This window comes from Lactuca serriola, chromosome 3 (genome assembly GCF_051521515.1).
Source record: "Lactuca serriola cultivar US96UC23 chromosome 3, Lser_US96UC23_V15, whole genome shotgun sequence".
NCBI lineage: Eukaryota > Viridiplantae > Streptophyta > Magnoliopsida > Asterales > Asteraceae > Lactuca > Lactuca serriola.
Genome location: NC_136410.1, coordinates 126,290,073 through 126,303,280, shown reverse-complemented (window position 1 = coordinate 126,303,280; position 13,208 = coordinate 126,290,073). Strand labels below are relative to the sequence as shown.

At 30.7% G+C, this 13,208-nt stretch overlaps 1 protein-coding gene across 1 annotated transcript; it reads left to right on the top strand.

Annotated features, from left to right (window-relative positions):
- The first annotated feature begins 6,406 nt into the window (after positions 1 to 6,406).
- LOC145095695 (protein PAL OF QUIRKY-like) lies at positions 6,407 to 7,030 on the top strand. Its single transcript, XM_079033533.1, has one exon. The coding sequence runs from the start codon at positions 6,407 to 6,409 to the stop codon at positions 7,028 to 7,030; it is 624 nt and encodes a 207-aa protein (XP_078889659.1).
- The last annotated feature ends 6,178 nt before the right edge of the window (positions 7,031 to 13,208 follow it).

The window sequence follows — 13,208 nt, the reverse complement described above, 5'->3', positions numbered from 1 at the left end:
AGGCAATTGGCTGTGCTATCAACGTTTATTTTCCGAGCATTTCCAAGATCTTTTTCCTCTATATTTTGAAGAATAACCATGCGAGATTTGACACCCAAGGCATGGATGAGTTGTTCCCATGTCCAAAGTCAGTTGAAGATGGAGCTTAACAAGAAGAATATCAACCTCGCAACTACTATCCCATGGGAGTTTGTTCTAATTCTCTCTACTTTTATGTTCTTTTTCATGCATAACATGCAATGGGGACATTGCATAAATTAAGTGTGGGGTAGGGGGTTGATTACATTAGTTATATTAGAATCCTAGGTTTAATTTTAAAAAAAATTTGCATAAAAATTGCTAGGGCCTAATTTAGAAAATTTTGGTAAAGCAATTAGGATTCCATGCTAGTATTGTGTTTGATGATTCTATGAAGACCCAAATGTTTAGTTGAGCCAACATACGTTATAGTGCATTTGTGGCCCCCTTTATTCTAGTGAAATCATTGGACAAAAGCACAACCTCGCTTAGTTTGAGGATCACAATATGTTTAGCATCGTGTACTTGAAATGTATCCAAGAAAACTTAAGTAGTCATTGCACACTAGACTAATGCCTTTAACCAATAAAGTATGAAGTTAAATTCCCTTGCTTAAGCATATGTTTTTCTAGGTTTTTAGTTTTGAGTGGAAAAAGTGCGTTGAAAAAAAATTGAAAAAAAAGAGTGATGAAATGTTTGAATAAAGAATCTACAAATCTATGAAGACAAAGAAGAGTATCATGAAGAAAAGCTACAAAGTATAAAAGATTCAATCAAAAGTTGTATTTGTCTTCTATTTGTAATTTTCTTTTCTAGGTTATTTTATCGTATGTATGCTTAGGGACTTAACCAAAAATGACTTGAAGTTAAGAAAGTTTTATGGGGATGGATTCGGAGGGATGCATAAAATGAGCGTTGTTCAAAAGAAGTGGGCGAGTGTTTATGAGGATTGTGAGTATTTAGAATTGAGGGGGGTCCTTAGTAAAAATTTTAGACACAAATGCATGCGTTGCGGTCTTGGCATAATGGCTGGGTTCGATTGGGATTGTCTTATGTGATATTAGCGTGCTAAAATTCGGTTTTGCTTGGGGGCAAGCAAAAGTCAAGTGTGGGGTATTTTGATCCATATATATATATATATATATATATATATATATATATATATATATATATATATATATATATATATATATTGTAGGATTCCAAGAGTCATGGATAAACCCTAATCCATACACTTGGGTTTTGATCCATATCTCATGTGGGCTACTCATCATGGATACTTACATAAACATAACCCATCATGGATCAATAGCCCAAACAATATATATCACTGATTTACATAATCAGTCCCCGTTAATTTAATTAGTCTCTTTTGATCACTAAATTAATTCCAAATTAATTCTTGATCAATACTAATTAAATTTTATGATTTCTCAATTAATATATTATACTTATAATATATTAGTAAATCATAAATAGCCTCTTTCTCAAATATCCATCCTATCAAATTGTTCTGATGAAGGCAATCCAAATGGACCATGCTACTCTCGGGTCAAGTACATATCAATTATAGTTATGAGCTTAGACAGCTAATCCAACAGTCTCCCACTTGGATAATTTCAATATGTCTTAATAAATGGTTGGAAAATCAGTATCATGTTTGTGCATTTGTAAATCATTTTCCTGGTATGAGTCATACATAACCTTGAAACTGGCAGACATTACCCCTTCTTCAAGGGTGAAATTATCAAATGTCTTTTTCCATCCTTGAAGAGGGAGTTTCTTCGGTAAGAAGTTTTTCACAATCTCTAGCTCTGGATATGGAAATCTCGTGAAGAATGGCAAAGCATGCAGTAGGCACGAATGAAATCTCTAACAAACACATGCATTAGACATACACAATTCAAGGTTGAAACTTGAAAGTGGAACAAGTGGAATCGTATTATATTATTTATATTTGTTTTGATAGCTATTGTGAGAAATAACAATATGTGTTTATTTATTTGTGAGAAGTAGCATATTTGAATAAATATATGTATTTTCAAGTCTAACTGATTTCTAAATAAATATTTTCTTGTAAATTATACATTTTTATTAAAGAAACTTATTATCCCCTTTTTAGTGGATATCTTACATTTAGTAGTTTCTAATAGCACAATGTCAATATGAATAAATGTTAAAACCTCATAAGTTACTAATTCTGCACTTTTTAGTGAATATCTTTGTTGCTATAATTAGTTTTGAATTCAAAATATATTTAAATGAAAAAAACAAACTACTAATATTAAATAGTTACTAATATCATTTAAAATTAACAAATATACCGTTACAGACAAAACACTTAATTTTGTATAAAAACAACTGTTTGCAAATCTTTGATTAATGGTTATGTTTTTTTAAAGTTTTACTGTCGTTTTACTTTGTCATTCTTGTAACACATGAGTTATAACCTAGTGTGTGTCTATATATATATATATATATATATATATATATATATATATATATATATATATATATATATACACAAAAAAAAAAAAAAAAAAACTATTATAGGGACTAATTATACAAGCACTTGTTAAAACTGGTACAAAATTCTAGGATCCAGCCTAATTTGTGTTGCTTATATCGATATCAAACATACGCATAAGGTTGGGATTGGTTATAAGGCCATCCATAGTGTATTGAACTCATTAAAATTTAATGAATTGTCATATTACGATTTTATCTATAATACAACTCTACAAAAAAAATCTATAATGCATTATGCTCTATAAAGTTCAATACAATATATTTATAAAATCTAATTTATGATATATTTAATAATTTAAAAGTTTCATTTTTCTCATTGAAATATTCACTAACTATTGAACTTCACATTATTTGAACACTAACGTGACATGTCATACGGGTAGACTAATCAATTGAACTCCAATTAAACATGTCATGTCATAGATGTCCTCTTATTTTGATATTAGGGCGGCAAATAAGTTTTGTAAAATTATTGATATAAGATCAGCTTCAACCAAATTTTAAAAACAAGATTTCTATATTATCCATCTCTTTAACCCGAGACTAAATATTTAGAAAAACTAACATACATATATTTTTATGAGGGAGAAATACTTTTTATATCATAGAATTAGTTTTTATTGACAAGTAATTGGTAGCATTTTGAGGGCTAAAGAGTCGAGAAATACCACTTTGAAGTTTGAAAGACAATCCACAAGTATCCTTGTGGAATAAGGAGCCCACTAGAATTCCTGAAAGAAAACACACCTTTTGAAAAACAGTGAAAGATGCATAAGTTATAACACCGAATAAACAACAAAGTAAAGTTAAAAAATGTGAGAGACTCCATATTTCCATTCAATGCTTGGCTTGTTTGCCATGTTTAACCCAAAATAAACTTTAAGCTAAAAAAACAATGCAACTTACCATATACTGAAAAAAGTACGTGTGGACATGAAAAAAAAAAGTATTAATACAAATAAAATGCATAAACAATATCGGTCACTTAAAACGTTATATAATCATGTCATTTGTCGTCGCATAAGGAGCCCACGAACATGTAACTGCCCAGCCCACGATCTCAATTCTTATTTTGTGTCAAAATCTACACTCAACTATTGAAATATTATTTAAGACTGATTGATAAATAACGTGTCAAATTGTTCTATAGGAATGTTAACTTTTAAAAAAGTATGACTAATATATAATATAACATGTAAAATATGTCTAATGCAATACTAATTATTCGTCAAAAAGATTTTATCCATCGAAAACTTCGTCAAAGTGTTAGAAATTTATTAGTTTTTACAATTTCACTATTTGCCCAGATGAGGATTAATCGTCTAGACGCCGCCTAGTCAGTTGCCTACCTCCTATGGACTAATAGAGACTAGATGAGAACTAGTGAGGATTTTACAACAAGGATAATACTTGTACACAGAGAACTTATCATTAACCATAAATATGATAGGTGTCACCTCATTACCACATACAACTATATTATACTAGGAATACCACAACTACATACCACCACCACATCTTATACCTCTTAAAATTCAAGATATGACTAATATGTTTTATAATATAGTATAAGATAACCAATCCAAATCGGTTTATATATCCCAAATCATTATTAAATTAATCTACTTGATGTTAAACACTTAAAAATATATTTAAAATGTCATTTACACCAAGATTGTTAAGATTAAGATCTCACATAAGATCGTCATATGTTGTACAAAACCGTGATCGTAAGATCGAAGATCATACACGTATGAACTAGTGTTCAAATTTGTTTCCAATGACTTTTTTTTGTTTAGTACTCATTATAACTTGATATTGATTAATTTAAAACATCGATGATGTAATTAATTTGAACTTTTCAAACATGAATTATAATTCATATTGCTACAAACCGCAAAAATCAGGAAGAAACATCAAAACAGAAAAAGAAAGAAACTAGATAATCATAATCATACACTACTAAAGACATAAGATCATAAAAAGAATAACACGAGCGTCATTCGACATTGTTTAATTCAAAATGAATAGATGAAATAGTAATATTCATGAGTTTCTATATATCTTATAAAGCTAACATTTTTCCTTGAACCTCATGTATTTTCCTTTCACCACATTCATTTGAAACTCCCATGACTTTTCAATTTCTTTCTAATAATAATTATAATTGGTTAATTAGGTTAAATAAATTTCAAACCTAAAGTGTAATCATATATAAACTAAATTTCAATATTAAAATAATATATTTACTTCTACTTATAAAGTTATGTTTTTTTAACTTTTAACATATTGTACTTAATTTATTAATGCTAATATATTGTTGGATGTAAACGATTATAATTTTAAAGATACAATTTTGGAACAATTTGTATAAAATACTTAAATTATTAATTTAAATATAACATTATAGGGTCAACTTAAATATAAATTTTAGTTTACCTTAAACAACCCAAAAAATATTTTGTAAATAGTTAAAAGTGATAAATTGTAGTGTCTTTCTAATAATGATTGTAAGTTGGTTAATAAGGTTAAATAAATATCAAACCTAAAGTGTAATCATAAATAAACTAAATTTCAATTTTAAAATAATATTTTTACTTCTACTTATAAAGTTATGTCTTTAACTTTTTTAACATATTATACTTAGTTTATTAGATTTAAAATGTTGTTGTATGTAAACCATCATCAGTTTAAAGCTACAACTTTTGAACAGTTTGGACAAAAATACTTAAATTGTTAATCTAACATTACAATGTCAACTTAAATATAAATTTCATTTCTACTTTAAAAACCAAAGAATATTTTGTAAATAGTTAAAAGTGATAAATACAAAAACTAAACTGTAATCTCAATTTAACTAAAATATTTCCTAAAGATATTTTTATAATCGTTAAAATTTTCAAATAAATAGCTTAAAATAACTTATAGTAACAATAGTTAAAAATAGCTCTATATAAATGATTATATTGTTACATTTAAAATCAAAAAACAATGTTTGATATTTTAAATAATTATAATGATAGAAATTAAAACATTAAGCAAATAACTTTTCAAAAATTAATTAACAATAATAACAACTATAAATAACATTAAATCATATATTATATATAACTTTATTCACGTGTAATTCGCGGGTAAAAGTCATTCAAACTATTAAGATAATGCGGTTATAATAGATGTATATATATATATATATATATATATATATATATATATATATATATATATTATCATATAATACAAAATAATCAATATATTATATCGATTTAGTATGCGAATTATGATATCAAATTTAACAATAATATTATTGTTATATTTAAACAAATATATATTTGTAAAGACTTCAACTATCTATATGTTTTTCGCGCAACGCGCAAACATGCCTAGTCTTAGTATATAACAAAGACTAAAGAGATATGATCTTATATTAAGTAATAAGATCCTAAATAAACCCTACTATGATTAGATCGTTTTTCATATGTAAAATCTTGAAATCACAAACCTACATATACTCTGTTTTCTTTTTAAATCGCATATCCCAAATATATCCTCACTTGATGCAAATCAACGAAATCCATTAAAGCAAAAAGTGAGAAAAACCGATATCCAAAATATAACAGCAAAAGTGTCCTCAATCCCTCAAAGCTTAAAAACAATCGGTCCTTGTGGGCAACCATACCCCTACAGAAGCCGTGTGGACCCCACCGACCCTACCATACATTTCCAGATCACATTACAGCGCACACAAAAACACACACACACACACATTCTTCATCTTTACATGCACAATCACAGCTTCACCTTTCCAAGTTCCAACCATCAAATCAAACTAATCCAATCCAAGAACACAAAATCTCAAATGGAGAAGAAGGTTAAGTTGATGTGCAGTTATGGCGGAAGGATTCAACAAAGGCCACACGACCTTCAACTCTCTTACATCAACGGCCACACTAAGATCTTGACAGTCAATCGCGACATCAACTTCTCAACCCTTTTATGCAAACTACACGATCTTTGTGAATACAATTTACAGATTCAGATCAAGTATAAGTTACCTGGACACGATTTGGAAGCTTTGGTTTCAGTTTTTGACGACGACGATGTCGATCAAATGATGTTCGAGTACGATCTTCTCCGACGTGGTTCGATTACACCGCCGCGGTTCCGTCTCTTTGTGTTTTTCCCGGCGACGGTGACGCCTGTCGCGTCGGGATCATTGAATCCGGATTTTTTGTTCGGTTTTGATAAGGAGTATTCGTTTGAGACGTCGGAGATTCGTGAAAACTCCGATGTGGGTGCGACGCTTCCCGGGAATGCCGTCGTCGGCGGCGGAGCTCTGAAGCGGAGTCCGGAAGTATGGACAGGTGAAAGCTACGTTTACCCTCCGCCGATGGTTTACCGGCCACCGGTAAAGGTAGGTGGATACTTTGAGGCTGGACTGTACAACTTGTATGCAAACTGTGGAGGGACACAACGCCGGTGACCGGAAAAGCCGGTGGGTGTATAGAGTTTATTTTTTATTTTTTATTATTTTTTTTATTTTTATTATATGTTTTGCCTGTTATTCTATTTGCTATGACGCACCAAAGGGAGTATGAATACATCCAACGGTGGAAAAGCAGCCACGTCGGAACATGAGTTTAAGGTTTGGGTTGTTGTAGCTACAAATTAGATTTTGGAGTATTATATAAATTTGTTATTTTATAGTAAAAATATAATATAAAAGAACCAACAAAGATTGTAATAGTTTTGTCTAGGTCAAAGATTGAAAAGCTTAATTGATGGTTATAACAAAATAAGAAGTTTAATGCTAGGAAAGATCACCTAAGCAATTGGTCTAGTCATACCGAAACTGAAATCGAAATTGGTTATCAATAATGGTTCATACATGCTATAGGGATAGGGATACTTAGTAAGATTTAGAAGATTTTTGTTATAATTGTTATGTAAGACTTGGTTGGTTTAATATTTATTGTATATTATGGATGTGATATGGTTGTATGATTTGTCTAGTTCAATTTACATCTTATGTATATCTTAAATGTTTAAAAACCAAGAAACATTTTGGGTGTATTTTGTTCTAGTTTTGAGGAGTTGCACATTGCAAGAATAAATAACAAATATGATAAAATATCATTGTGTTTGAACTCCTTGTGGTGTTGAAAACTTAAAATTCCACACTTGGATTCCTATTCACCAACATTGAATGTCATGGGAGACATTTGTTTATCCATTTGCACCACTTACTACCAAACCCTTGAAAAATCATATTCCGCTTCTAATAATCTCAACTAAAAAGAATTATACATCTTTTCAAATTCAACCTTAGAAAGCAAAAAGTCTTTTTTCTTTTTACACCAATCCATATTCTTAACCCTAAGAGGACCATCAGGAATCTAACTCCCTTGAATAAACATTGATTACTCTAAAAAATAATAGACTTGATAAGCCTGAGCCAACCGATTAGCTATAAGTTTTGTAATAATTTTGTATTGCAATCCAATAAAACTAATTGGTCTAATTATCAACTTTCGAGATCAACCTGATAACAGAGGAGTTACAAAACATATAGAAGTCAATAACAAACCAGATAACATCATCTTTCATGAGATCCCAAAACTTTTTCAAAAGTGTAAAAGTGAACTCATTCGGTCCCGACATCTTATCATTCCTGCACAACCAAACAACTTTTTTTTCCACCTCCGAAAAAATTGATTATAAATCTTCTAACGAATCTAATGTTTTAAAAACCAGACTTCTATGATACACATGAACTTAATTTATCTTAAAAATTTTCAAAAAATTATCTTTTAACTTGATTTGTAGTCATACACCAATCACCATCAACAATAATCCCCATTGTGGACATTTTCTTAAATTTCTATTCAACATACAAGTGAAAAATATTTAAAATTTTCGTCATTTTTTTTATGCCCATTGTAACGTGAAATCTTTTCACTATTATTTTCAAAAAAAACATTTAAATACCAAACTTTATATTAATACACTACGTGATCTATATCAATGATTACAATGTTTATGTTTTAACTAACTAGGCCCTTTTAAATCATTATTGCACATGGTGGGCAAAATTTAGACAATATCATTATTTACCCTCATTCCATGTTGGGCAAAATTTAGTATAATGCAAGTTACATAAGATATGGTTTATTTTCAGAATAAAAGGTTTTATATTTATAAAGTAGTCATCGATTAAATATAATAAAACTTGAAAAGTTCTCAATGTCATAGGAAACAACAATCATATTTATGGACCCAATTAGATATCATGACGATACAACTTTAAAATTCTAAATATATTCTAGCATGCTTTTCTTATTTTACTCCCTCCGTCTCAATATTATTGTCCACAGACAAAAAACACACAGATTAAGAAAAACATTAATTACCACTAACTTTATATAATAAAATGACAGTTTTGTCATTACTTTGCATTTAATGTTCCATTAAATGCTTAGTTGGTTAAGTAATAATGAGGGGTATTTTGGTAACAATGTTATTTATTTTTAGAAGTGGACTATTATTTTGGGACAAACCAAAAAAGAAAGATGGACTATAATTTTGAGACGGAGGGAGTATTATTTTAAAGATATTATTTAGCAGTTTGGTACTAAAACTCCCTTGAGATATTGTACTTAAAAATAGCTAAATATAATTTACTTTAACTTCTCTGTGAGGTGTTTAACGTTTCCATCCATCATGGTGGCATTCCTCTTCGGCGAATGCAAACGCCGGCATGAACTATCTTCTCCTTGATTCGATTTCTTTTGATGCATACTTCAACCCTAATTTTTGATGTTCCTTTGCTCACATTTAGCAAAACGATTCTCTAATGGGAGATTGATCAAAAGAGCCGTTGATTCATAAAATCTCACAAAATGTGTACGCCATGAATTTCCTAATGCACTTTACTACTAGAGAATTATAGAGGACATGTGAAATGTTTGTAGGAATCAAGAAAATAAGTTAAACAACTTCAGACAGCTGATAAACGAATTTCGGCAAAAGACGCAAAAATAAAATTGAGAACATTGCAAACGAAAAACTAAACATAGTATTTAATGTGGTTCGATCAAAATGACATACGTTCACAAGGGAGAGAGAGAGAGAGAGAGAGAGAGAGAGAGAGAGAGAGAGAGAGAGAGAGAAAGAGAGAGAGAGAGAGAGGGGGGAGGGAGGGAGAGAGAGAGAGAGAGAGTGAGAGATCATATTATTAACTTCTAAGAACAATTACAATCACTCATAAAATGTTGCACTTCACTTAAGTTTCAAACAAGAGGAATATATCTTGCGGGAAAGCTGCTCCAGAGGATATGCTATCGACAATGATTGTTCTCTTGAATATGCTCATGTAAACTAGCAAGGAATAACTGGTGGTTATACATACCTATTTATAGGCAAACATGGGAATATCCTAATTCTAATGGGCCAGACCCATCCATAATTAAGCCATAAATGAAATCAACCAATCACAAGATGTCATGTAACTGCATCTAGAGTCTTCAAGATTGAGGGATGTTCATGGCTACCTGCCATGCACCTAGGAGCACGTTCTCAAGACCCATTACACCTTCTTAGATCCAGCAACACATTCTCCAGCTACTGGAGCACATTCGGTAGCTAGGCATCGACTTTACAAGCATGGAACGCATTCTTGAAGCTAGGAAGCACATTCACTAAGTGACTAATGCATTTGCTGATCAGGGGCTTCTCTATTGATGTGAGGAGTGCAATTGGCATATATGGAATACATTCTGATGCCTCCACCACATTCTCCAAATGCCCTACAACATTCTGCAAAATTCCTAGCGTTTTCCCCAAATGCCGTAGTGCTTTCTCCAAATGCCCCGACTACTTTGCTAAATGTCCGGTCACTTAAGGACTTATAATTATTTCATCAAGGAGGCATTCTCCCACTAAAGGATCATTCTCTCTCTAGCCATTCTGTCACCAAAAGGGAATTCTATCTATGCCCTTTCTTTATCAAGTCTTCACACCCCAACACTGTTTAGCAATTTGTATGATATTTTTATTATCAAACATTTATCGAAACTGGGTAAGTTATTTGCATTTGTTCAATTCATTAATGAAGACAATGTTGGAACTCTTGTAGTAAGCCTTTGCACTAAATTATATGGATTGGAAAATCGAAGTTGATTGTTACTTTGGCACAGTTTGATTAGGGTGGAGGTAAAACTAAGACTACACTTGATCATAAAACCAAGCCTGTGGAGACTAAAAATATGGAGAACTCAAATCATGTGCATGGGTGTCTAAGGGAGCGTCATATGCTCTACTGATATATGAAGTACCTAATAACTACAAGAATAATAAGGAAGATGAGAGCCCTATGATTATTATGAATAACGGATGTTTTAGTAATAATGAGTACACTTTGATACTAGTTGGATGTGTTAAGAAATTTAACGCCCTATTGAATTTACTTCTCATCTATAACAATGAAGGATTTAGTGATGACATGTTGGGATATCTTAGTGCGATATAGGTCTTCCTGGAATTTCACTCTATGGCCTCTCATGATGCTTTTTGAAAAGATGTCGATGCAGATTCTTGGTTTTCAGAAATATTTCCTTTCCCTAGTGGGCTTTACATAAATAAATCATTGGCTTGGGTTAATATTGAGGGGCTGTCATGCATGGCGTGGTCTGGAAAATCATTTGCTAAAATTGTATACAAGTGGGGGAGTTGTAATACATGGACGATTTTAAAGATGGTATTTTATATAGTGAACGGGTATGGGTAAAAACTATAGTGGTTTCCTTAATCATAGAGACAGTCAATATCATTATGGAAATGAGATTTTTATAATTAGATAAAAGGAAGTAATGGGTTGGATTTCGTCCTTCACTGATGAGAAATCCAAACTGAAGCTTGATAATAATGAACCTTTTGTAGACCTGCTAGAAGTTGAAAAATACATGAGAAGAATGTAAAATAGAGGTATATGTTCATGTGGAGTCGTGGGATAAGAATGACGATTCAAAAGGTATTTCATACCACTACCCCATGGAGAAGAAAGAAATAAAGATGGAGATTGACATAGAGATGGACCCTGCTAATTATAGAAATATTACTAACATGTAATGACTATGGGCATATTTCCAACAATATCATGTTCATACCACTACCCCATGTCTTTTCTTCAAAATGATTTTTATCAATAACTAATATCCCTTGATTTCCCACTCAGGAAACTCGTCACACACTTTGTCTCACTCTATAGAAAACTCGATCATTTATCACCTATTATCGTCTACAAATAAGGGTCCGTTCCTTTGAATTCTAAACTATACTAATTGTAATTATATCATTTTCATTCATTCAATAGAACATATTGAATACCATCATATATTGTGTATAGTGATCATACTTCTATTAATTCAAATATTCCACACCGAATAAATCATGGTACTTTTAATAGTTTTCCCACTTCAAGGATTCGATCTACTCAAATAGCTACTATATATTGTTTCAATACTACTCGTACTCGAGAATATAACCAGTTTGAGGATATACAAACAAGTTGATCCTGTAAAATACATATATCCCTTTAATATAAATAGTTCCACATCATACATTCTTTAAAATTAATAAGGACTTTCTCTGTTTCATGAACAACAAAGATCTAACCAGTTACCTAATATCGGTCCATACTCTTTATTGACTTCACTTGATCACATGTTAACCACCTTATTATCACAATCTAGGTGTATTTTCATACACACTTGTAATATATTGTTTATATCTTTCTCTTTTAGAAACCTAACATTTTTTTAGTAAATTTAAACAATAATATGATTCTTATAGAGATAACATTGAATTGATGGGCTTTCTAGGTTACAATTAACATTGTACAAGCAGAATTTCACTTAACTCTTAAGGGTACACGCAACCTAAATTGCATCTATATCTTTTCATTATTAATAGCAACATACTTATGAAACAAAAAACTTTATACCATATGAATCAAATTCATGAGTAGAACCACATACCTTATAGCCTAAGTCGAATTAAGATAATCAAAACCTTGATAACCTCCTTGAAAAACTAGCTCGAAAAGTATGCGAGCCTTTAATGGTTCACACCCAAAACTCAAGAAACCCTAGGATTGAAGGAGACGGAGGAGATGAGGAGGAGATTTCATTTTCCACCTTTAGGTATGAGAAATACACGAAATTAGGTACCCAAGGGTTCAATTTATAGTGTAGGTAACTTGCAGACATAGCTAGATTTGAATGATTATAAATATATTTAATTCTAATTCAAATCTTTTCCTTATCAACAACTAGCAGGCTTCTTGTAACCCTAAATATGCTCCCAAAACCGTCTATGCCATGGACTATTCTAGAATTGGTTCTTTTGTTAAACTATTGAACAATTACAATTCATTCTTGCACTTTTAATTAATTCCAATTAATCCCAAATTAATTCTGATTAATAATTAATCAATTCTGGTTATCTTCAATTAATTAATATTAATTATAAACTATTTATAATTAATTTATTATTCATATAATAAATTAACATATCATTAATTAACAATTTCTAATTAATATATTAATCACATAATATATTAACAAATCATTTTATATCTCTCCTTTGATCAATCCAAGCCATTT